This window comes from Prionailurus viverrinus, chromosome X, assembly GCF_022837055.1.
Source record: "Prionailurus viverrinus isolate Anna chromosome X, UM_Priviv_1.0, whole genome shotgun sequence".
Classification (NCBI taxonomy): Eukaryota; Metazoa; Chordata; class Mammalia; order Carnivora; family Felidae; genus Prionailurus; species Prionailurus viverrinus.
This window is the reverse complement of record NC_062579.1, coordinates 3,602,908-3,627,961: the sequence shown is the minus strand read 5'-3', so window position 1 is coordinate 3,627,961 and position 25,054 is coordinate 3,602,908. Positions and strand designations below refer to the sequence as shown.

The window sequence follows — 25,054 nt, the reverse complement described above, 5'->3', positions numbered from 1 at the left end:
AAGACTGAGGGAGGTGGCTCCTGACGGTTTCTCACCGTAACACACACACTCCCTGCTGACGGTACCTGGAACCCAGCTGGGGCACTCAGCGACTAAAGGAAAAGAAACCTTACAGAAGGTTTCCCAAGGGCTGTGCCCACTGTCCTTTCACCCAAGGTCCTAAAGAATGAGCTAGGCCAGGTAGAATTTTGATCAGTGTGGATACAAACACAGGAAGAGTACTGGAAGTTAACGAGCGGAACTTTCTCTAAAAAGACAGCTCGTTAATTTTCTTATCTCCAGTTGGCTTTATGGGAACAGAACACTGGAAGATTCTCACCAGTGTGTGAGACCTAAAACGCTTTAACAGTTAAATTAAAATTTCATGCTGTCATGGGATTATCTGCACACATACATTTTCTGGAAGCGAGGATTAATTATAGGATGAACATGGTCTCTACTAAGGACAAAGAGCCACAGGACAAATTAGCCCAGTGCACAAAGTGGGCTTAAAATACATTCGGGGGCGCCTGGGGGGCTCAGTTGGTTAAGCGTCCGACTTCGGCTCAGGTCATGATCTCGCTGTTTGTGAGTTCAAGCCCCTTGTTGGTGTCCAGCTGACAGCTCAGAGCCTGGAGCCCGCTTTGGATTCTGTGTCTCCCTCTCTCTCTCTGCTCCTCCCTTGCTTGCGCGCGCGCTCTCTCTCAAAAATAAATAAACATTTAAAAATTAAAAAAAATACATTCCTCAGGATTCCTTTTGTTTTCTTTAACACAGAGCAAAGAGATTTTTTTTTTTTTAATTTGGAATTTTCTAGATAGAGTCCTTTAAAGTTATTCCACAACCACTGTATTTTGACATTTAGGACTTCTTTTTCCAAAGCTCCCAATGTGACAATAGTGAACTTTCCTGCCATTACTCCATCACATCTGAAAAAGACATACTACACTAAAAGAAGCGAAACACTCCTGTCCTGAAAGCAATCCTGAGAATTCCGGAAGGTGGCGGCCCCGGTGAGTGGCTGCCCATGCCCTGCCCCACAGGACACTCCTGGGAACATTTGCCTTGGAATGTCTCTGCCCACACTTCCCAGGTTCCGAGCTGCTCTGCAAGCTCGCTCCCAATCAGGGAAATCAGCCTCACTGACCGACCCAGCCCAGTAAGACCCCGCACAGTTCAAAAGGGCAGAATTCTTGTGTGCTGGGATCACAGAAGCACAGCAGGGCTATTGACCCACTAGCTGGCATTCCAATACCCAGAATGTTCCTCCAGCTTTCCATCATTGTTCCCCTGCTCGTGCTCTGAATTCCCGCAGCTAGCTAGGAAAGGGCTCACGCAATCACTTTTGTCCAAATGCACGATTCCTGGGGGATGGGAGAATCAATGGAAGATTTCCGGCCTTATGTATCCCGACTTAGATGTTCCCTCTCTTACTAGAAATCAACGACCCTTCAATGTTTAAACAGCTGAACAACAACAAAAAAGATTGGAGGGAAGACCCAGAATGTAACTAACCTCCTTTACCTAAAACCTAAATGTTTTTTCTACCTTGAAATCTGAAACATGATTTCAAAAGCGGTCATTATGTAATCAATAATGTGTGTGTATGTGTGTGTGTGTGTGTGTGTGTGTGTGTGTATTTTTTTAAGCTGTGGAACCAGATCTTACTAGGAAATAGAGTCAAGGATCAGCAGTGGTGGTCCATATCCTTTCCAACTGGCTCATTACAAATTTCACTCCCTCCATGTCCTACAGATGCTGCCGCTTTTTTTTTTGTTTTGTTTTTAAATTTTTATTTTTCAGAAAGAGAGAGACAGAGACAGAGCACAGTGGGGGAGGGGTAGAGAGAGAGGGAGACCCAGAATCCAAAGCAGACTCCAGGCTCTGAGCTGTCAGCACAGAGCCTGATGCAGGGCTTGAACTCATGAACTGTGTGTGACATCATGACCTGAGCTAAAGTCAGGCGCTCAACCGACTGAGCCACCCAGGTGCCCTGGTCCTGTCTTTCTAAGAAAACTAATACCTGATGAAGCTGTCACAGCATTCTACACAAATGAACTGAACCCATAACTACAAACATAAAATCTCATTACTTAATGACAATTCAAGTACAATCTTGATGATTAAGAGTTAACACATTTTTTAGAACAAGACACGGAGAAGATTCATTCACTCACACAACCTATTTTTACCCTAGAGTACAATTAATTTGGCAATAGTCACACAACCAGAATGGTTATTAATCTGTGCAAAATTAAATGATTCATCTGATGAGTTACAGTTTCATTGGGGATTAATACTATTTACTAACAGTACAGCTTGGGGCTGAATTACAAGGGCAGGTCTGGCTTTAAATGCTACTACTGAAATTGGGTCCCCAAAGTTCAGGCAGCTCAGCCCAGAGCTGTTTGATATTCACTAGGTCTCCCAATGAGACTGAACTTTTTTAAAAAAGAGTTTTTTTAATATTTATTTTTGAGAGAGACCGAGAGAGAGCAGGGGAAGGGCAGAGAGAGGGAGACACAGAATCTGAAGCAGGCTCCAGGCTCTGAGCTGTCAGCACAGAACCCGATGCGGGGCTGGAACCCACAAACCACGATATCACGACCTGAGAAGAAGTCAGACGCTTAACCGACTCAGGCACCGGGCACCCCTATAATTCTTATTCTTAAAAGGGAATTTTTCCAACCAGCTGCTCCTTTCCTCTACAAGCAGTTAGTTAGGACAGAGCATGGAAAACGCACTTAGGGGCAAAGCAAGGCAAATGTTTGCTGGGAAATGGAGAGGGACAGAAGCCCATGGGCAGATGCCTGAGCCAGTGTGTTGAGACAGCACCTGCTCATTGCCCCAGTCACACCTGGGCAAAGAGAAGGGCCAAGTCCACCCTGCACACACCTGTCCCGTCAGAGCTTTCTGGAGGCCCCGCACTTCCAGAAGCCAGGACTGTCATCCCCCCAGAGCCCCAGCCCCAAGCGGGTGGGGTGGGGAGAGGGGAGCATCACCTGTACCCACAGTTAGCACTCAGGTGCTACCACCAGCATCTATGCTCCCAGCACCAGTGTCGGGTGTCCTGCCCCCCACTGTGCCTTGGGGGTACCACTCAGATTCCAGGATTTTCCCCTATCTCCACCACTGGCAGCCAGAGGCTTCTCAATTCCTCCCCACATCCCTGAACCCACCTGCCCTTCTGCTGCCAGAGTGACCCCTGCCACCACCAACTGCTTCAATACCTTCTATGGCTCACGGTGTCCTTGGAGAACAGCCTGGGCTCCCGCCTACCTCGCCCCCTGTGGCCTCTCCCGCTTCCTCCGACCTACAGGAACAGAGGCTCCCCCTGCCCAGGGACCCCCCAGCTGTCAGGGGTGACTCTCCCTGAAGAACACTGACTCTCTCCCCAGGCTTCCTGCCTGTTGGCCTGACCCAGTACGCACAGAGGAATCCTGTGACAGGCATGATGCGGGGCCGGATGCAGGCCCCTAACGTGCTGCCCAGAGGGTGGGACTGGCCCAGAAGGCATCCTGGCAGTTAAGTCTTTGCAGCTCAAGAAAGAGCCCGAATGCCTCATCCCATTTCCTTTTATTCAAGGACAGCTTTACGGAGCTCTAAGTCACATTCCATAAAGTCCACCTTTGTAAAGTATACAAATGAGTGGTTTTTAGTACACTCAGTGTTACAACTATGACCACTCCAGAATTCCAAGACATTTTTATCACTCCCCAAAAGAAATGCCGAGCCCATCCGCAGTCACCGCGCCCCCCCCCCCCCCCCACGCCCCCTCCTGACACCTGCCCCGTCTGCTGTCTGTATGCGTTTGCCTGGGCTGGACACTTATATCGAGGGAATCAATATGCTCTCAACTTTTTCACCGCAAACACTAAACACGCATCTGCAAATGTGGTGGGCTGTGTGTCAACTATGAACAGAAGGCCTGCATCTGAATTCCAGGAACGCTGGGCTTTAGGGTGCATGAGGTATCAGAAGTGAATCCACATTCTGGGCCCACCTTCTGTCCCCTGGCATCTCCCGCATCCCCTCTGCCGGTGCAGAGAAGTGCTGTTTTAGACGTTCCGTCTCGCTTCAGGGCACAGCGGACCGCCTGGGCCCCGTGTTAAAACGCACATTTCTGGAGCAGCGTCAGCAGACTGTAGTTGCTTCTCATGCCCACGGCAGTGGGCCACAGCTCTTCAAAACAGCAGTGCTCAGGCTTCAGCCAGCACCAGGGCGACCCGTGCGATTCCTGGCTGACACCCCCCCCCCCCCCCCCCCAGTTTGGGATTCAGGAGGTCCAGAGCGAGGGCCAAAACTGCATTTTTAACTGATGCAGCCGGTCTGGGGGCCACACTTTGAAAACGATCCCTCGCTGGGGGCGGCAATCCCTCCACCACCATGCCAGATCCCGGGCACCTGCTTTTGTAAATAAAGGTTTTATTGACACACAGCCCTTTCACTTATGTATTGTCTATGGCTGTTTTCATGCTGTAACTGCAGAGACCAGCAGTTTGAGCCACAAAACCAAAAATATTTACTCTGGTCCTGTGTGTTTGCTGTCCTCTGGTTTATAGAAGAAGATCTAAATATAGAAATCTCATGAAGAGGTCTATTGTCAAGTTGAGACAGTACTTTATATAGGTTTCAGAGAATGGGCCTCATATAATCTTATAAAATCCCGAGAATTCTTACACTTCAAAAATGAATCTCAAAAAAGATTTTTTTAAAAAAAAAAGTCACTCAGGGGCAGCTGGGTGGCTCAGTCGGTTAAGCATCCAACTTTGGCTCGGGTCATGATCTTGTTCGTGAGTCTGGGCCCTGCATCAGGCTCTGTGCTGACATGTCAGAGCCCGGAGCCTGCTTCCGGTTCTGTGTCTCCTCTCTCTGCCCCTCCTCTGCTCACACTGTCTCTCAAAAATGAATAAACATTAAGAAAACAAAAAACAAAAACCAAAAAACCTCACACAGAAAAAACAGCTATTCACTTTCGTGCTCCAAGGCCCAGGCGAGAGTCCTAGTCCTGACCACCTAATGGGCTGGACAGCAGGACCGTGGGGGTCTTGGGTTCTCACCTATGAACACATACAGCCCTGGTCAAACCTCCTAGCAGCTTGTTACAAGTCAAGGGTCAAAAGAAAAATAAAATATTCTAAAGACAGAAAACTTTCTAAACCCTACAATGCTATATGAAGATAGTATCAATGTCCCCAATTCGGAAAGGTTAAGTTTATTGAAGACATAGAGATTTTAAGTTATTTGAGAGAGAGAGAGAGAGAGAGAGAGAGAGAGAGAGAAAGGAAGAGAGATGAGAGAGAGAATCCGAAACAGACTCCATGCAGAGCCCCCAATTTGGGGCTCGAACTCACAAACCATGAGATGATGACCCGAGCCGAAGTCCAGAGTCAGAAGCTTAACCGAGTGGGCCAGCCAGATGCTCCAAGACAAGGGGCTTTCATTTCTGTTTGAAGCCGGAAAGAAGAGAGAGCAGGGGAGAGGTGGGGAGAGGAGCTCATCTCCCACAGGGGCGATGCCTCACTGGTCTGTTACTGCCCTTGGCCCCGGAGGGACGCCGGGGGTGTTTACGCCCCAGAATCACCCGGCACTAAGACAAAGGGCATCCTCCAAGGGTGGCAACAGAAGAATGGAGGTGGACAGGGCGCCGTGGAGGAGGGACGATGTTCTCCTGCGGGGAAGGCGTGTCTGCATCTGCCAAGCACTTCGCACGCAGTCCCTGCTTCTGGCAGACCTCTACCCCCGTCCACCAAATGGGGAAAATAACAATGCCCATTTCACAGAGTCATTAGAGATTCTGCTCGCTCATGCTCAGAGAGCAAACAGCAGCCGACAGAAAGGCTTCAGAAAGTGTTAGCTGCCGTCCTCAGGACAAGAGAGGACGCCAGGGACCAAGGCACATTGTGTCTAGAATGTTCTGAGAGCCCAGGTGAGAGCGGGTTTGTCACAGCAGGGGTCCACATGCCATCTCATGCCATTGAGACAAAAGCCCATGAGCTTCCAAAACTGTTCATTTGAAGATTAAAAAAAAACAAACAATTTTTTGTTTACTTATTAAAAAGGTTTTTTTATAATTTTTAAAAATTTTTTTTCAACATTTATTTTTGGGACAGAGAGAGACAGAGCATGAACGGGGGAGGGGCAGAGAGAGAGGGAGACACAGAATCGGAAACAAGCTCCAGGCTCTGAGCCATCAGCCCAGAGCCTGACGCGGGGCTCGAACTCACAGACCGCGAGATCGTGACCTGGCTGAAGTCGGACGCTTAATCGACTGAGCCACCCAGGCGCCCCTAATTTTTTTTTTAACATGTATTTGTTACTGAGAGATAGAGACACAGAGTGTGAGCAGGGGAGGGGCAGAGAGAGAGGGGGAGACATAGAATCTGAAGCAGGCTCCAGGTTCCGAGCTGTCAGCACAGAGCCTGACGCAGGGCTCGAACTCACAAACCGTGAGATCATGACCTGAGCCGAAGGCGGTCGCCTCACCAACCGAGCCATCCAGGCACCCCAAAGGGTTTTTTTTTATATTTACTTATTTGATGTTTATTTATGTTTGAAGGAGAGAGAGAGACAGAGCGTGAGCAGGGAATGGGCAGAGAGAGAGGGAGACACAGAATCCAAAGCAGGATCCAGTCTCTGAGCTGTCAGCACAGAGTCCGACGTGGGGTTCTGACCCCACAAACTGCGAGTTCATACCTGAGATGAAGTTGGACACTTAACCAACTAAGCCACCCAGGAGCCCCTTAATGTTTATTTTTTGAGACAAAGGGAAAGACAGAGTGGGAGCGGGAAAGGAGCAGGGACAGAGGGAGACACAGAATCCAAACAGGCTCCAGGTTCCGAGCTGTCAGCACAGAGCCCAACAGGGGCTCGACCCCAGGAACCGTGAGATCATGGCCTGAACTGAGGTCAGATGCTTAACCAGTTGAGCCATCCAGGCGCCCCTGGAGATTTTTTAAAATTTTAAGGTGAGGGCACCTGGGTGGCTCAGTCATTTAAGCGTGCCAATTCCTGATTTCAGCTCAGGTCACGATCTCACAGTTTGTGGCTTTGAGCCCCAAGGTGGGCTCTGTGCTGGCAGTGCGGAGCCTGTTTGGTATTCTCTCTCTTCCTCTCTCTCTGCCCCTCCCCTGCACTCTTCCATTCATAAATGAATAAAATAAACTTAATTAACAACAAAAAAAAGCATTAAAAATTTTTTAAGATTTAAAAAAGTGTTACTTTTAATTTTGTTTGAGCAACCTCCAAGCCAGAAAGACCAACCCTATCCTTTGAATTTATCAGAGGTACGATGCCCCTGTGTTCTAGAAACACAAGTACCACTTCTGGGTGTGTGTGTGACCAGCCTGCAATGCAAGGAAAATGCCCCAGAGAACTGAAAACGGAGGTCTACACAAAGGCAGCTGTGTGAACACCCACAGCCGCATTATTCACAAGAGCCAAAAAGTGAAAACAACCAGCTGTCCACTCACAGTTAAAGATAAACAAAATGTGTTCCATCCACACAGTGGAACAGCATTCAGCCCTAAAAAGGGAGGCAACGCGGACATGTGCGACAACGTGGATGGGCCTGGAAAACACGCTCAGCTCAGCGCATGAGGCCAGACGCAAAAGGCTGCGTACTATGTGACCCGCTCATACCAAGTATCCACAACAGGCAACTCCATAGAAACAGGCCGTAGATGAGTGGCTGTCAGGGGCTGGGGGCAGGGAGGGAGCAGCGAGTGACAGCTAATGGATGTGGCATTTCTCTTGGGGTGATAAAAATGTTCTGGAATTATAGACAGTGTTGCCTGTACGATTAAGTAAATGTACTAAAATACACTGAATTGTTCCATGTAAAAGGGTGAATCTGAGGGTATGGGAGTTACATCTCAGTTTTTAAACATTTTTAAACACTCCAGGCACCTGGGTGGCTCAGTCAGTTGGGCATCCTCCCTCTCAGAGTGTGTGTCTCTCTCTCTCAAAAATAAATACACACAAAAAATGTAAAAACTCCAGGGAAAAGAAACACAGGCTGGCCCCCCGGCCTCTGCAACTCCCCCCAGTACACGCATCGGGCTTCCTCGGGCACCGCACAGCCCGCCTTTAATCTGAGAACACACGAGATACCAGATTTACTTGAAGGAAGTCTCAAAGACCGAGAGATAAGGCGCCCTCCGGGCAGCGAGGACTGGAAGGAAGTCAGTGTGAGGCCACCACGTGAAGCCACAGGACAACCCTTCCCGTGGCATCAGGCCTGGGCTTGTTGGGGTTAAGCACCCGGGTACGTGTCCCGGTATGCCTGTGCCCATGCTGGCCACGAGTCAGGCCCCTGCCTCCCGGACACTTGAGGGCCACCCCCTCACCTCCCGGTGACAGGGAAGTCTGGTCACAAAGGGACTCAGACACAGTTACCACAGGGAAATGCCGCCCAGGAGGGCAGGGGAAGGAAACTCTGGGCAGGGCTTCCTTTAAACGTGGGAGCATGCCTTCTAGGACAGGGCAGCAGCCACCGTGTCACAAGCAACCCGCAAGCCAGGAAATAGCAAGTCAGTGTCAGCTCCGGGTTCTAATGCGACCGCCGTGATTCGCCTGCTTTTCCTGCTTTTGCTAGGCCACGGGGCACGTCCTTTCCAGTCTAGACCGGCACCCAGGCGGTTCTGTATTCTGGCTCTCCTTCCCCTGCCTACTCCAGGCTCGGGCTTCTGCCGTGTTGCCACGAGGCCTAGAAAGCATCACTCCTTCTTCTTCTTCTTTTTAAATGCTTATTTACTGTGAGGGGGAGAAGGGGCAGAGAGAAAGAGAGGGAAAGAGAGACAATCCCAAGCAGGTTCTGCACTGTCAGCGAGGAGCCGACGCGGGGCTCGATCTCACGAACCGGGAGATGACGCCCCGAGCTGAAATCTAGAGTTGGACGCTCAGCCGACTTGAGCCGCCCAGGCGCCCCGAGGCCTAGAAAGCACCACTCCGTAGCGCCTTTCCAACACGCACGGTCTTGTTCTTTAGAAACGCTGAAGGTCCCTCCATTACAGTCGCCCCAGACTCGCGGCCTCCCTGCGGGCCCCGTGGCCCTGGCTCATGAAAGTGCCGCTGCGCGTGACTTTTGTGGTCCTGGAGGTATTAGGACCTTCACCCCCAAGTCCCACACCAGAAACAAAGCAGCAGCAGGACGCTGGCACTGTGACAGGTGTCAATTCTTGACCACTGCCCTTTTTACCACCTGTTGGGCAATGCACTGGGGCATCAGGGGCAAGGGATGGCCAGTTTCCAACCTCAGGGATGTCCCAGTCCATCGGGCTCAAGGATGGTGCACGGTCCTCGATTAGACAGGCCCACGAAGGCCACTGTGGGCATACTGTGGCTGGTGGGGAGGAAGGGCCAGGGGCCGCTTTGCCTGGGAGGTGGAAAAGGAGCACAGCCTTCCATGCGGCCACGAGTGTCTCGGAGACAAAGCAGGACAAAAACCCTTGCAAAGCCTCAAACACCACAGGATGTTGGGGACCAGCAAACAGCTCTCCAAAGCAGCACTTGGCAATCTGGACCATGCCTCTGAGTCAGCTGTAGACCTTTGGGGTTTTCTGTTTGTTTGTTTTGTTAAGTTTGTTTATTCTTGAGACAGAGCACAAGCAGGGGAAGGGCAGAGAGAGAGAGGGAGACGGAGAATCTGAAGCAGGCTCCAGGCTCGGAGCAGTCAGCACAGAGCCCGACGTGGGGCTCGAAGTCGTGAACACGTGATGACAGCCCCAAGTACACACCTTGTTAAAATGCAAATTGTGGTTCAGCAGGCCTGGGGTGCAGCTTGAGGGTCTGCGTTTCTCACAAGCTTGTAGGACCATACTTTGCCTAACAAGGGCCTAAAGCACAGCCATCCAATAGAAACACAGTTAAAAAAATTTTTTTTCAACGTTTATTTATTTTTGGGACAGAGAGAGACAGAGCATGAACAGGGGAGGGGCAGAGAGAGAGGGAGACCCAGAATCGGAAACAGGCTCCAGGCTCTGAGCCGTCAGCCCAGAGCCCGACGCGGGGCTCGAACTCACGGACCGTGAGATTGTGACCTGGCTGAAGTCGGACGCTTAACCGACTGCGCCACCCAGGCGCCCCTAGAAACACAGTTAAAAGCCACACCTAGAACTTCCGATTTTGCAGGAACTGCATTTAAGAAAGCAAAAAAGTATATATGAAGTTAATTTTAGAATATATTTATCTCACCCAATGGAGCCAAAATATGGTCATTTCAACAAGTATACAATATAAAGGAATTAGTAATGAGCTACTTTGTCTTTTTTTTTTTCCACACTAAGTCTAAGATCCAGTGTGTTTTTAAACTTACAGTCCATCTCAATTTGGCCTAGCCACCTTTCAAGTGCTCAGCGGCCACATATGACGAGCGGCTACCACATGGGACAGTGCTGGACTAAAGGGTCAGGGCAGGATGGAGGAAAGCAGCAGATGAGGCTGGGAAACGGACAGATGCTAAAAGCCAAAAGAACCTTCTAGACCCAGCTGAGGTGTAACTCGAGGGGCTCCTGAGGCCTTTCCAGGAAGAGCCTGAGGAACCACTTAGCGTGCTGGCATATCCACTGCCGGAGTTCTAGAACAGTCTGACACACAGGCCATAGGCAGTGTGCAAGAGACTGTCCGGGCACATGACACTGGAGGCCGGGACACCGGGAGTGAAGAAGGAGCAACAAACACAAGACATTTAGGCTCCAAAGGACTTGGTGATCGGCTGGCTGTGGAAGGAGGGCAAGCCACCATGAGTGACGCTGAGATCTGGGGACGAAGCGTCGACAGGACTGGAAATCCAGGAGAGACGGAGAAAGAAGGTAAAGGTAAAGGAAGCAGACTCATCTCCGCCTGGATCACAGGGCGTCTGCAGGGCCACTGCCCAAGTCGAAGTGCACCCGGAGGTGGAAGGGTCACGTGCACACGTGCCCTTGCAAGGAAGCACTTGATGGTACCTAGATGCCAGAGAGGAGAGACAAATAAAGGAGGAACCTTCCAGAGAAACCAACACTACAGTACACGGTGAGGGAAAGAGCCGGTCAAGGCTGTTTGTACGACGGTCACAAAGAAAGGAGACAGTAAGTCTTCTTGTGAGTAGACGTCTTCTTCAGATGGCAAGTGCAGCCACGGCGAGTCTGAGAACTGAGCTCTGGAAAACCGGACGTCTCTAGGGCACAAGGAGAGCATCCTGAGTAACCAGCAGAGAACGGACAATGCACCTGTGTGGTATCAGGTGGTGATTATCGTCTCCTGCACACCAGTCACTGAGGATGGACGAGGGGGACGGAAACGGCCCCCCGACCCAACCCCAGCAGCAGCAGCTGTGAGCTCCTTGTGGCTACATGGACACAAAACAAATACGATTCAAGCAGCAGCAGGCCTATCTTTCCGAGTCCAGATGTTTCCTTCCCAAACTTTCACTCGAGGCCCAGGACGTGTAAACGTAAAGAGAAATTAAAAGAAAAGCTGCACATACCCAAAAAGCACACAGTTGTGTGGGTTTTTTTTTTTTTAATGCTTATTTATTTTTGAGAGACAGAGACGGAGCATGAGTGGCAGAGGGGCAGAGAGAGGGAGACACAGAATCCGAAGCAGGCTCCAGGCTCTGAGCTGTCGGCACAGAGCCCGACGCGGGGCTCGAACTCACGGACCGCGATATCACGACCTGAGCTGAAGTCAGACGCTTAACCGACTGAGCCACCCAGGTGTCCCTGCAGAGTTGTTTTTTTTTTTTTTTTTTTTTTTTTAAATTTTTTTTTTCAACGTTTATTTATTTTTGGGACAGAGAGAGACAGAGCATGAACAGGGGAGGGGCAGAGAGAGAGGGAGACACAGAATCGGAAACAGGCTCCAGGCTCTGAGCCATCAGCCCAGAGCCCGACGCGGGGCTCGAACTCACGGACTGCGAGATCGTGACCTGGCTGAAGTCGGACGCTTAACCGACTGCGCCACCCAGGCGCCCCCCTGCAGAGTTGTTTTAAAGAATGACATATTTTACCAATATAGCCAGTTTTCCAGAAGTTAGGGCTTTTGAAGATCTATGTCTGTCTAAAAAAAGCTGAATAATAAAACTCAATATATTTCACAATAAAACTTGTCAATTTTACTTACTTTTATAGCTTATTTATTTTGAGAGAGACAGAGACAGCACTAGTGGGGGAGGGGAAGACAGAGAGGGAGAGGGAGAGAGAATCCCAAGCAGGCTCTGCACTGTCAGCACGGAGCCCAGTGCAGGGTTTGAACCCACAAAGCCATTATATCATGACCTGAGCCAAAACCAAGATTGGGACACTCAACCCAGGTGCCCCTAAAACATGTCATTTTAAAAATTCCAAGGGGCATACACAGAGCTAAGCTTCACCTGATTCCAAAGATTGTTGATGATACAATGTTAGGAGAGTTACCTTCAAGCAATGAATAATTATAAAAATTTTTTTAATGTTAACTTATTTTTGAGAAAGAGAGAGACAGTGAGCGGGCAGGGGCAGAGAGAGAGGGAGACACAGAATCCAAAGCAGACTCCAGGCTGTGAGCAGTCAGCACAGAGCCTGAGGACCCGGGGCTCAAACTCACAAACCGGGAGTGCACGACCTGGGCCAAAGCCTCAGATGCTTAACTGATTGAGCCACTCGGGCGTCTCCAAGCAATGAATAATTAGACGTATGTGGTGTAAAGGGAAGAATTTCAGAGACAGGGAAAATGAATCAATATAGCTGTACCACCAGAAATAAGATGATTATGTTTTGGGCTACTGATCAATCATTTCCTTTATTTTCAATTTTTTCAAGATGGTTTTAATGTTGCTGCCCCAAGAAGAACAATCACTATGCTTAAAAACGTATAAGCATATGTACAATTAGCACAGATAAGGATCTCCGTTCTTACGAATGTACGAACATATGCACAATTAACACAAACAGATGCAGAACTTCATCAGCTCTGGCATCTGCAAGCCAGAGGCAAGGAAGCACCCTCACCTCCTTCGCAAGTCAGGGAGGGTTGGTTACCAGTGCGGTAACCTTGTCCTCCCTCACCCGCACGCTCTCCGGGCTCCCCAGCACCTGACACAGAAGAGACCCTCCTCTCCTCTGGCTCACATCCCCACACCGACTCCACCTTCCTCCGGAGACCACTCTGACTCTGCACTTATCTTTATCTCTGTTTGATGGCCTAACTCATCTAAATCCTGTTCCCCAGAGGGGAGAAATAGTCCGCCATACAGGATTATAATTAATTAATCTGATAACAGCAGCCCTGCTAATGAAGATTTAACGTGTTACCCTCCCAGGCAACATCTTCTGCACTTTAACCAAGGCAGTTAAGGAAAGGACCATTCGACTAGGAGGAAGGTCCCATCCCTGACATCATCCAGCACTTGGCCACCCACCCTCCCCTCCGGCCAGTCCCGTCTGGGTGCTAATTACCTGGACTGGGGACGCTCCCTGCCTCTGCCCTGTCCCTCTGCAGCTTCCAGACCATCATCTGCAGAGAGGGGAAGCAAACCAAGACAGGGTGAACATTAAATTATCATCTGGGAGAAAAGCTAAAGTGGAAGGAAGCCAAAACGATGGCACACAGGTCTCATTTTCTACAATAAGAGTTTGGGGAATGAGCTACATGTTAATTGGTCACCCAGAGTAACTCCTTCTACAAATAAATAATCATTCCCTCCTGCCTGCGGGTAAACGAAGTGCTATATATCCTGTCTCTTAAAGCCGGGTGTATCGGTTAAAGGGAAAAGTTTGATTTCTCTCTGGATTTCACTTGTTAGAAGGGTCTCTTATAGGGGCGCCTGGGTGGCTCTGTCGGTCAAGCGACTGACTCTTGATTTCGGCTCAGGTCACGATCTCACGACTCGTGACTTCAAGCCTCGAGTGGGGGGCTCTCTGCGGTCAGCGCAGAGCCTGCTTCGGATCCTGTCTTCCTCTCTCTCTGCCACTCCCCGGCTCTCTCAAAAAGAAACAAACATTTAAAAAGAAAAGAAAAGAAAAGAAAAGAAAAGAAAAGAAAAGAAAAGGTTAAGAACAGAGTGCAAGATCCAGCCTGGAACACAGGCAATGCCACTTAACAGTCGGGAAGACCTTCCCAACAAACTGGAACCCCTGTGGCCACACGATGGAGAAGTGACCACTTCCAGCTCGCTGAGCAAAGCAGGCATCCTCTAAACTGGTAGCCCTCACAGCACCTTTCAAATCTGCCGGACACCAGAAACTTATTTTCAGTAGAGGGGAGAATGACCATGTGACAAGGACAGGATCAGCTCAAAACAACCAGCTGAAGCGATGGCCTTAAAGGAGTCTCCACGGAAGCAGCCTCGCATATCACTCAGCCGCACGCAGAGCTTCCAAATAACGCTTTGGTCACCTTTTGTGTGTGTGTGTGTGTGTGTGTGTGTGTGTGTGTGTGTGTGTGTGTGTTTACTTATTTTGTATTTATTTTGAGAGAGAGAGAGAGAGGCAGAGAGAGAATCCCAAGCAGGCTCCACACTGGCAGTGCAGAGCCCCGATGAAGGTTTAATCTCACAAACCGTGAGATCGTGACCTGAGCCAAAATCAAGAGTCGGACATCTAACTCACTGAGCCACCCAGGCGCCCCAGTCACCCAGTCACTCAAATACCTGCAGATAGGAGGATCACAGAACATTTGCAGAGAGCATTTAACAGGGAAAAGAGAAGCCAACACAAACAGAAATGCAGCAGAGCTCAGAAACTCAAGCTATGTGGAAAGAAATCTTAAAAAAAAAAAATCTGCCTAATAGCCTCAAAGATATGAAAGAAAAAACATGAAGCAAAATCAATAGGGGATTAAAAAGAAAAATGAAAGGACCATTCAAGAGCAACACTAAAAACTTTCTGTAATCAGAAAAAAAAGAGAGCGCAATTGTTTTTTTTTCAACGTTTGTTTATTTTGGGGACAGAGAGAGACAGAGCATGAACGGGGGAGGGGCAGAGAGAGAGGGAGACACAGAATCGGAAACAGGCTCCAGGCTCTGAGCCATCAGCCCAGAGCCTGACGCGGGGCTCGAACTCACGGACCGCGAGATCGTGACCTGGCTGAAGTCGGACGCTCAACCGACTGCGCCACCCAGGCGCCCCTAAAATGTAGAGCTTTAGAATGCATCCTAACTTAAGGTCCCTGTGAAAAGATTTTCCTTTCGGAGGGACGAGGAAACAGGCTGGAAACAAGAGGACTCAGAGGAGAGGGGGTCCAGACAGTGGATCAGGGGATAGTTTTTTTCCCTTGAGGTCGGCTGATGCTCAGGAGGGGCCCCCGAGTAGCTGTGCATTGTCCCAATGCTCAGGGACAAATGCAGGAGCCTAGGGAAGGGGAGAGCCTGACGGGAGTTTGGTCAAGTCAGGTTAGCAGGTGTTTTTTTTTTGTTTGTTTGTTTGTTTGTTTTTAACGTTTATTTATTTTTGAGACAGAGAGAGACAGAGCATGAACGGGGGAGGGGCAGAGAGAGAGGGAGACACAGAATCGGAAACAGGCTCCAGGCTCTGAGCCATCAGCCCAGAGCCTGACGCAGGGCTCGAACTCACGGACCGCGAGATCGTGACCTGGCCGAAGTCGGACGCTTAACCGACTGCGCCACCCAGGCGCCCCAGGAGAGCGCAATTGTAAAACTCAATGTAAGGACTGGAAGATAAGGTTGTGGAAACTTCCCAAGAAGAACAAAAACACAAAGATATGAAGGAAAGAGAAATGAGAGGCGCCTGGGTGGCTCAGTCGGTTAAGCATCTGCCTCTTGGTTTCAGCTCAGGTCATGCTCTCATGGTCTGTGGGTTCGAGCCCCGCGTTGGGCTCTGTGCTGGCAGTGCATAAGCCTGCTTTGGATTCTCTCTCTCCCTCAAAATAAATAAATAAACTTACAAAAAAAATTTTTTTTTCAGGCAGAGAAGGTCTTCAAAGACCTGTGTCTTTAAACATATTAAAAATGTGTGTCGCAGGGAGGCCTGGGTGTCTCAGTCAGTTAAGCATCCGACTTCAGCTCAGGTCATGATCTCAGGGTTTGTGAGTTCGAGCCCCATGTCGGCCTCTGTGCTGACAGCTCCGAGCCTGGAGCCTGCTTCAGAATCTGTGTCTCCCTCTCTCTCTGACCCTCTCCCACTCACACACTGTCTGTCTGTCTGTCTCTCTCTCTCTCTCAAAAACACTAAACATTTTTTAAAAATTATTAAAATTATTTTTCTCACAGTTGGGGATGATCTGGAGGATGAATCAATGGTAACTGTATAGGAAATCAAGCAAAGAAACAAAAACTACCATTAACCTCACTGAGTATGAAAACTTGCATAGGAAAAGTAATCATAGTTTGTACCACCAGGCTCAGCAGTGATAGCACTGGCCGTCAAAATATGCAAGCACTGACTCCAGTCAACTCGGGGCAAAAGTTAAAGGGGGTGATTTTGCCCCCCCCCCAAGGGACATCTGGCAATGTCTGGGGACACATGTGGTTGTCACAGCCAGAGTGAGGATAGTAATGGCATCTAGCGGGTAGAGGCCAGGGAAGCTACTCATCTTACAACGTATGGGACAGTCCCCCCCAACCCCAACAAAGAATTACTCCTGACCCTTGAACAGCAAGGGGGTGAGGGGCGCTGACCAGCCCCCACATGCAGTCGAAAGTTAAGTGTATAACTTCTGACTCCCCCAAATCTTAACTACTAATAGGCTACTGTTGGCTGGAGGCCTGACATAAACTTTATATGTTGCACATACTTTGTATATTGTATGTATTATATACTATATACTGTATCCTTACAACCAAAAAAACGTGATTAAGAAAATCCTAAGGAAGGGCTCCGGGCTGGCTCAGTTGGTGGAGCATGCGACTCTTGACCTTGGGGTTGGGAGTTCAAGTCCCATGTTGGGTGTAGAGATTACCTGAAACTAAAATCTTTTTAAAAAATAAAGAAAATCAGAATAAAACATATTTACAGTACTGTATTGTATTAAAAAAAAAATCCGTGTGTAAGTGAATCTGCACAGTTCAAACCCACGTTGTTCCAGGGCAACCTGTATGGGACCCTCCATGTCTACAGTGCGAAAGCTGAAAAACGCTCTTCTTACCAGAATGATGAAGTCATCAGATTGGGAGTGTGGCATGCATGGTGGGAAGAAATGGGTCTGGATGGGTGGTGGGAAGGAGGTGTGCAGAAAAAAGGCTAACTCCCAATTTTCGATATAGTTGGAAGTCAACAGGAACAAATACGAGTAGCAGCAACAGAGAATGTAAGCAAATGTCAAAAGACATCAGCCAGAAAGTTTCAGTTGTTGTCTGCAGGGAAGGGGAAAGGGCAGCAGGGAGAGCTCCGGGTACGATCACAGGCCCCAAAGAACTCTGATTATTTAAACTGTGCAAGAGCCACTTTGATGAAAATGAAAACAAAACTCAAAAAGATACACTAACGTTTCATCCCTTTCCTTCCATGAGTAAGTAAAAATGTTGCCTTTAAAGCACACAGAATCTGCAGGGCCTGGGATTTAATAATAATAATTAACAATGATAATAGAAAACCCAGGTAAAGAAAACGTTACTTCTCTGTTACAATACAGAACATCCTGCCTTTTCAGAACCACTTTATTTGTCTGGACCTAAAATAAGGTGAGTCCAATTATTATTATTTTTTTTGATGATGCCCTATTGTTCTTCTACCAAAGCGAAGCCTTAATATTCACACCAGCAAACAGAAGACGCTTGATGTACTACAAGACAATGCAAATATCTGATCTAACGAGGTAACGGGAAAACAATTCTTCCAGAACATATCAGTGTTAGACCCTGGCAACGTTTTAAAAAGACCAAAGAGAGCAATGTAGAACCCTCAGCTCTTTCAAAAGTCCTTCCTGTGGATGAAAGTTTTTAGCCTGGAAGGGCGGCGGCTTGCAGAATTTCTCCTCCAAGGGTCCCCCCGCCCCCCGCTCCTGACCACAGTGTTTGAAAGAAGTGAGACCTGAATAAAAAGTCTATTCGTCTTTTCAATCCTGAAATTATCTTGTCGAATGTTTACAGTGTTCCCAGTGTACAAGAAGAAAAGCTCCACAGAGGCCCTAAGAAATGCACAAGTCCAGGTTTATTTGCATGCTGACACAAAACAACTTTGGCAAGACCGCAAGTCCAAAACGCTCTCCAAACAGAAAAGCCAGCCCTTCCCAAGCAGGGCGCCCAGCTTCTGTGGCCAGGGAACAGGAAGGGAAGTTAAGAAATCCCAGCTCCTGGGGACAAGGTGAAAACGACTACTTTTAGGAGTGTTTCATTACCATGCTCGGGCAAACTAGTTTTCTTTTTTTCAAAAGACCAACGTCTGGACACATTAAGAACGACTTACGACTGAACCGGGAAGCCCAAATCCAACATGGTGTGGAGGTGTGCACAACTCAAGTGCACAGCTTTTCACAGCACGGAAGCCTCCGGATTTCTAGACCTGAGGTCAGCACAATTCCCGTCTAAGGAAGAAGTCTGCACCGGCTGAAGCTGACAGCCAGCAGACCTTGGGACAGGCCATAGGACTCCCTGACTTCCTGCTCCCGCACCCAACACACCTCGGGAGGACTAAGGACGAGGAGCAGGTCAAGTGTGTGAGGCGGGGACCGGGCCAGGGTAATAGAGACACACGGGATATGCCAGCTGGCAAGCGGGTCTACCAGCTGAAAGCAGCTTTCAGCTCACGAAAGAAGACTCACCTCTTTTTTTTTCTTGTAACCACACCAATGACGCTTAAATACAAACGAGTCTTCAGAATCCCACTCCTCCTAACAACTCAGAGAAGGGTGGCTGGCCTCGGAAAGTGGCTGGGGTGGCACGATGGAGGAACAGCCAGCACGGCACCCCGGCCCTGCGTCCCCGGAGTCGGCGCAGCCCAGCCACGGGCCATTTACTGCTGTCCAGTGCCACGAAGCAGCCGCACACACTGATGCCGACGGGCCTTCACGCAGAAATCCAGAGCAAAATCCAGAAGAGCTGACGTTTGTCAGTCCCCGATCCCCTCCCATCATCAGCTCCCTCTTTCCTGAAACCTATCTGACAAAGAACTTGGCTGGGGTGGGGGGCAGACACAGACACGTGAGGTCGACAACTCGTCCTGACCAAGGCGGCCACGATCCAACCTTTCCCGTCACCAATGACGGTGACTCAGCCGGGTCCCCTAACATGGCACCTCTTTTCAAACCACTAAGGACGGGACATCAGGCGGTCGGCACCTCCCACACCCACCCACCACTGACGGCCACCGGTCTTTGCCGGGAGCCTCCTGCTATCAGGAGCTCTAACAGTTTACATAGGACTTTTGCCACCTGGCTGTGTGACCTCCATCCAAAATAAGTGCCCCGATTCCCTTCCATCCTACCCTCACTATCCAAACTACAAAGGACATTTAAGGACTCTGTCTCATATCCAGACAAATGTTTTAATGGCCTGAAGCCCCCTGAGAGGGTGAGTCAGGCTGCGGGGATCCCCAGCCACAGCCCTCCCGCCCTGCTCTAGGGTGGCTGTGTCCCCCAAAGGCAACCTCGAAGTCGGCGGCTTCCCAAACGAGCCAGCCTTGGGACCACAGCAGGCCCCAATTCATGTCTTCTTTGGTGCTTCTGGCTAAGGTGAGGGCCTTCTTCAGGGAGGGACCGGAGCCTCAATCCTCCCCCCTTAGCAAACATTCCTGCCGCTGCAGGAGGCCTACTGACACCCAGCTCCTGCGGAGTGCTCCCTGAAGAGTCCCCATCCGCCCATTTGAAATTCTAGGCCCTCTAGTGACTTTTTAGAAATCAGGCCCCTCCCCTACCCCCACTGATGTTTTACATTTGCTGAATCCATGGAGAAAGGAAACAGGGGACCACGTTAGAAACAGGGGACCACGTTACCTGGGTCCCCAGATAACCCACATCAAAATGTGGCCTCGGAAATACTAACAAGTCAAAATCTTTGTGGTTTCTTAGGACACAGACATTGTTCCTGCTCCCTTTCGGCCAGGAGCATGTAAAAATAGCAGCACTGTAATTTTCTAGCCGTCGTGAAAAGTCAAGTTACAAGCAGGTGGAAAGGTCCTGCGTGGATACAAATGTGGCTCCCACCTTCCAGCGGAGGTCTGGTGGGACTTCACACATGCACTTCAAATTCCAAGAATGTCACTCCCGGGAAGTTAAGTATCCCTTTGACTTCAAACTAGACCCAAAGAAAAGACTGTCTTTACCCAGTAGCCCCAATGAACGCCCAGAAACAGCACCCAGTTCCAGCTTCATTTCCTTTCTCCAGCTACAAAAGTGCAGATGAAGCAAGTATTTGTTTGACTTTTACTATGTAAATAAAGTCTATTATCAGGGCCAGCACTTGGGAAGAAAACAGCCCCTCACAAAACCACCCAAAAGGCCAGTGTCTTCACAGAGAAGAACGAAGCATGAGCTTTGAAAGCTAAAATCTTTTTTAAAACAAAGGCGACCACACTGTTAATCTAACGAGGGCAATTCTGCCCGCAGAGGACAGACATCTGACAGTGTCTGGAGACTTTTGTTGGCTGTCACACCTGAGGGGGGGTGTACCAGTGGCATCACGTTGAGTGGAGACCAGGGATGCTTCCGAACATCCTACCAAGTGCAGAACAGCCCCCACCATAGAGAAGGACACAGACCAGAGTATCGGTGGAAAGACCCTCATTTAATGGATGGGATGAAGTCATTTAATAATAGCGCTGCACGTGTTTCCAGGACAGAACAGGTGGAACGGAGGGGAAATGGGGACATTTGGGGTCAAGAGCTGGCCCTTGGGGGCCTTCTCAGGGCTTGCCAGTTTTGTTATCTCAGGGCACACCGTTTAACTTCCCTTTGCCTTAGCTGTTGCATCTATAAAATAGGTTGACAGGGGTGCCTGGGTCACTAATCAGTTAGTTAAGCATCCGACTCGGTTTCACCTCAGGTCACGATCTCAGGATTCGTGAGATACAGCCCTGATGGGCTCTGCTGACAGCTCAGGATTGGCTCTCTGCCCCTCCCCTGCTCATCCCTGCTCTCTCTCTCAAAATAAAATTTAGACAGTAAAGTAAAATAGGCTGACAAAACTTGATCCACAGATCACGGACTGAACCAGCCCTGTTCTTAGCATTTCTTCCAGGGCTAAGACATGCACTCTGATGAGGCTTTCAAATCAGACCCCCATTATCATAAAAAGAGCATGTTACCTTACACCTGATCAAGCTACCCCCACGTCAGACTCTGTTACATAGAAAATGAGTCGTATGATATCCCTAGGATCTTATCTGTAAAATAGTTGATTATGAGGGGTTTTTTTTAATCCAAAAAAACCCCCACCCCTATTAGAACAATTATTATTTATTTGGGTCCCCAATAACAATTGTTATGATGAGCCCCCAAGATTTTTCAGTAGCTACTGAGAGGAAGATTCACAACTTGGATTCATCCAAATTCTACAAGCGGAACAATCTTCCGCAGTCTCTCTCACAACAGCCAATTCCCACTCTCAGTGGTTCTAAATGGACACACTTTCCTTCATCCTTTTCTAATCATGCAACAGTTCATTACCAGCTGGTGCAGGGTAAGCAAGCATCATTGATGACTTAATCCAACAGAAAGGACTGGCATGTGAAATACTGCCAATACCATGCAACACAACACGTAGTTAAAAATATATAATACACGCATGTGTGAGCACGTACCTCTACAAGTGTATCCAAGTGTACATGGGAACTTAGTACAGAAGTCCCAAACTCTCCCGAATCCTCTCCACCCTAAGTAAAGAAACCACCAAAGCTGCTCACACTGGAGCAGCTATGCAAACTAAGCAGCAGTTTAAGGGGGAGACGGATGAGCATCTCAGGTGAGAATCACAAACATTTTTAGCCCTGCAAAATCCGGAAACACAATCTGGAAAGGACGAGCACACAGTGCTAGTGGCCTAGTCACAAAAACTTTCAAAACGAAAAGGAACAACGGCTTAGCAAGTAGCGTGAAAGCTAACCGGCAGGCCAAATCACGAACAAACGGCTTCACATGCCCCAAAAAGGCCCTGGTGCGTATTTACTGAGTTTTACTGCCCACCTCTTTCGGTCTAGAATGGGGTCCTTTGGACACAGGGAACAGGAGGCCAGGAAGAACACACCAGGGTTTTTAGGAAGGAGGGCGTGCTCAAGAATCCCCTTCTCCAGCTTCTGATAAAACAACTGAATTTCAGAGTTTTTAAGTTTATTTATTTATTTTGAGAGAGAAAGAGAGCATGCAGGCGTAGGAGCGTGAGACAGAGCGAGAGAAGCCCAAGCAGGCTCTGCACAGCACAGAGCCCGATGATGCAGGGCTTGAACCCGCGAACCCCTGAGGCGAAACCGAGTCTGACGCTTAATCGACTGAGCCATCCAGGCCCCCGGAATTTCAGTTTACAGTGACTTCCAACTTTCTTATACTGTGTATGCTTAAAAGGCAAGATTTCACCTTAACTAACGTGTTACAATTTATTCCACCTACTTATAATGACAAGTCTAAGATACATTGAATTGTGTATATCTTTTTTTTTTTTGAACACATGAGATGCTAAAGACCTAATTATCTTCTTAACCTTTACCATCAGAAATGCCCTGTAAAACCTTTATTAAAAAGGCACAACTCGGGGCGCCTGGGTGGCGTAGTCGGTTAAGCGTCCGACTTCAGCCAGGTCACGATCTCGCGGTCCGGGAGTTCGAGCCCCGCGTCAGGCTCTGGGCTGATGGCTCGGAGCCTGGAGCCTGTTTCCGATTCTGTGTCTCCCTCTCTCTCTGCCCCTCCCCCGTTCATGCTCTGTCTCTCTCTGTCCCAAAAATAAATAAACGTTGAAAAAAAAAATTTAAAAAAAAAAAAAAAGGCACAACTTAACATTCTTTAATATGCATTTATGCAGGAAAGTGCCCTTGCGGGGCAAAGTGTGTACCATCTTTTCAAAGAACTGAATTCGTTAATGGGTTACACATTAGTCCAATTTATAGCAATGATAGCCTCTTTTCCCAGTTGAACATAAATTCAGCGCACATCTAAACAAGCCTCCTCTCAGACTCTCTGGTTCTGTAAATCTAAAAACAGGAGAAAATGTAGAACAGAAAAGTTTGGGGTCTCATTTGCTATATGCACAACAAAGCCACACCACTGCTCAAATTCATTACCGGTGGGGTGGGTTAGGAGTGACTTTATACCTTCCTGCTGCAGGGAAGCAGGAAAGCAGAAAAAGAAAAACAAAACAAAACAAAACAAAACAACCCAGCAACTCACCTTCAAACTCTGGTAATAGCCAAGAATTTTTACATTTTAAAGGGAACTTTGTCCCTAGGAATGGCCTGATCCAACCCTGCCCAGAGACACTGACACTTTTAACCAGAAGAAAACAGGATGATGGGTTTGTTGTTTGTGTGTCTTCACAGATCAATACAAGTCCAGCTGGTAAATTTCAAGTTCGATTTCTGTTCTGAGACAAGAGAATTCACAGCGCTAAAGCAGCCTCCTTCCCCCACCACACACACACACACACACACACACACACACACACACACACCGCGAAACACATTCCTGATTAGACATATTAGAAACTTGTTATTGGAGCTCAAGTCCCGCTTTTAAAAAGGACGCTGAAAGTTTCGGTACGTTTCTGCAGGTATCCAGAACACCGTGGATCTAGGGCTGGAAGCCGAAAGTCAGTAAATATTGATGGGCTGATGGGAATCGAGAAGCTGGGATGGCGACAGCTGCTAGTCTGGCTTTCCCAGCGATAAGGGGTACAGGTTCAAGGGGTGCAGAACCAAGGGCCTACAGTGGCAAACACAGATCGGGACAGTTCAGTCCACCCCCTGGCACGTGGAGTGGGCCCTCTCCAACCTCTGGGCAGCCCCACAGGTGCAGGCCGCCGCTGGAGAAGCCGGGAGTGACAGGGGACCCAGCCAGGTCCCTTCTTGAAGGGGGAGGGGAGGGGACCCGGAACAGGAGCCATTTAAACTCTGCGCCGCGCTTAGAGTGAGCAGGGCTGGGAGCCGCCGCCGAGCGGCCGGGGTGGCGCCGGGACCACGCACCTATGCGTGTCCCGGTGCTCCGGTCCCCGCAGGTGACCCAGGCGGACCCGCGTCCCGGCGCTGGGGGCGCGATCCGCCCGCCCCTCCGGCGCCCCCACCCCCGGCGAGTCCGCCGCCCCGAGGCCACCTTTGGGTTGTCACCGTAAGGGTCCCGCAGCCGCCTCACCTTGGTGATGACCAGCGGTTCGCCGTGCTCGCGGCCGCCCTTCAGGGTGAAGCCCCATGGGGCGCCGCCGCTCAGCTGCACCTCCACCAAGCGCCCGCCGTCGGCCGCCCGCGCGTCGGCCTCGGCCAGGCGCTCGGGCCGCGCGCGGGGCTCGGCGCCCTCCATGGCGCGGGGCGCGGAGGCGGCGCGGCCGCTCAGCCCCCAGGGCTCGTCCGGCCCGCGCCCATGCAGTCGGGGGAGCCCCGGCCAGCCGAGGGCGAGGGAAGGTCCGTGCGCTCCTGCCGCCGCCGGCCAGTGGCGAACTTGCGCGGCAACTTGGGAGGAAAGTGCCGGCCGGGGCCAGGGAGGGAGCCGGGAGCGGGCGGCGCGGCGCACGGAGGAGGGCGGGCCGGGCAGGGGGCGGGGCCGGCGCGCTCCAGGGCTCGGGCCGCTCGGCGGGCAGGGGGCGGGGCGCGCGCGGGGCTCCCGGGAGCTGCCCGGAGGGTGGGAGGGACCGGAGGGGGTGCGCGCTCCGGGACCCGTGCGGCCGCTGAGGGACGGAGGGGCCAGAGGCGCTCGGGGCGGGGGCGCCCTGGACTGGTCCCAAGGGGGCGAGGGCCGGCGCGCACACGGTGCCGGTGTCGCCGGCCAGGGATGCGAGTGCGCGCTCGGGGCTCCCCCAGGTTACCCAGAGGGTGGAAGGGGGGCGAGGGCCGGCGCGAGCACGGAACCTGTGCCGCCGGCCGTTGCGGGAGCGCGCCCCGACTCGCCCCCCTCCAAAGTTGCCCGGAGGGTGGGAGGGGGCGGAGCGCGCACTCCGGACCTCGCGCTGCTCCGTGGGGCCGAGGGGCGGCCGGGGACCGCGAGACGAACTCCGGTCCTTCCTCCCGCGCGAGCGCAGGGCGGCCCTTGG

The 25,054-nt window shown here is 50.2% G+C and overlaps 1 protein-coding gene across 4 annotated transcripts in view; it reads right to left on the bottom strand.

Moving 5' to 3' along the window:
* Window positions 1-24,510, bottom strand: part of SHROOM2 (shroom family member 2) — a 160,582-nt gene extending 136,072 nt beyond the window's left edge. For 2 of the 4 annotated variants that reach the window (XR_007148905.1, XR_007148906.1), the window contains exon 1: window positions 24,163-24,510. Coding sequence is in view for 2 of the 4 variants with exons in the window: in XM_047843645.1 (XP_047699601.1) it covers window positions 24,163-24,327 (165 nt within the window). In the remaining 2 variants the exon portion in view is untranslated. The remainder of the gene's footprint in view (window positions 1-24,162) is intronic. The other 2 variants (XM_047843645.1, XM_047843646.1) reach the window with 1 other exon arrangement.
* Window positions 24,511-25,054: the final 544 nt, after the last annotated feature.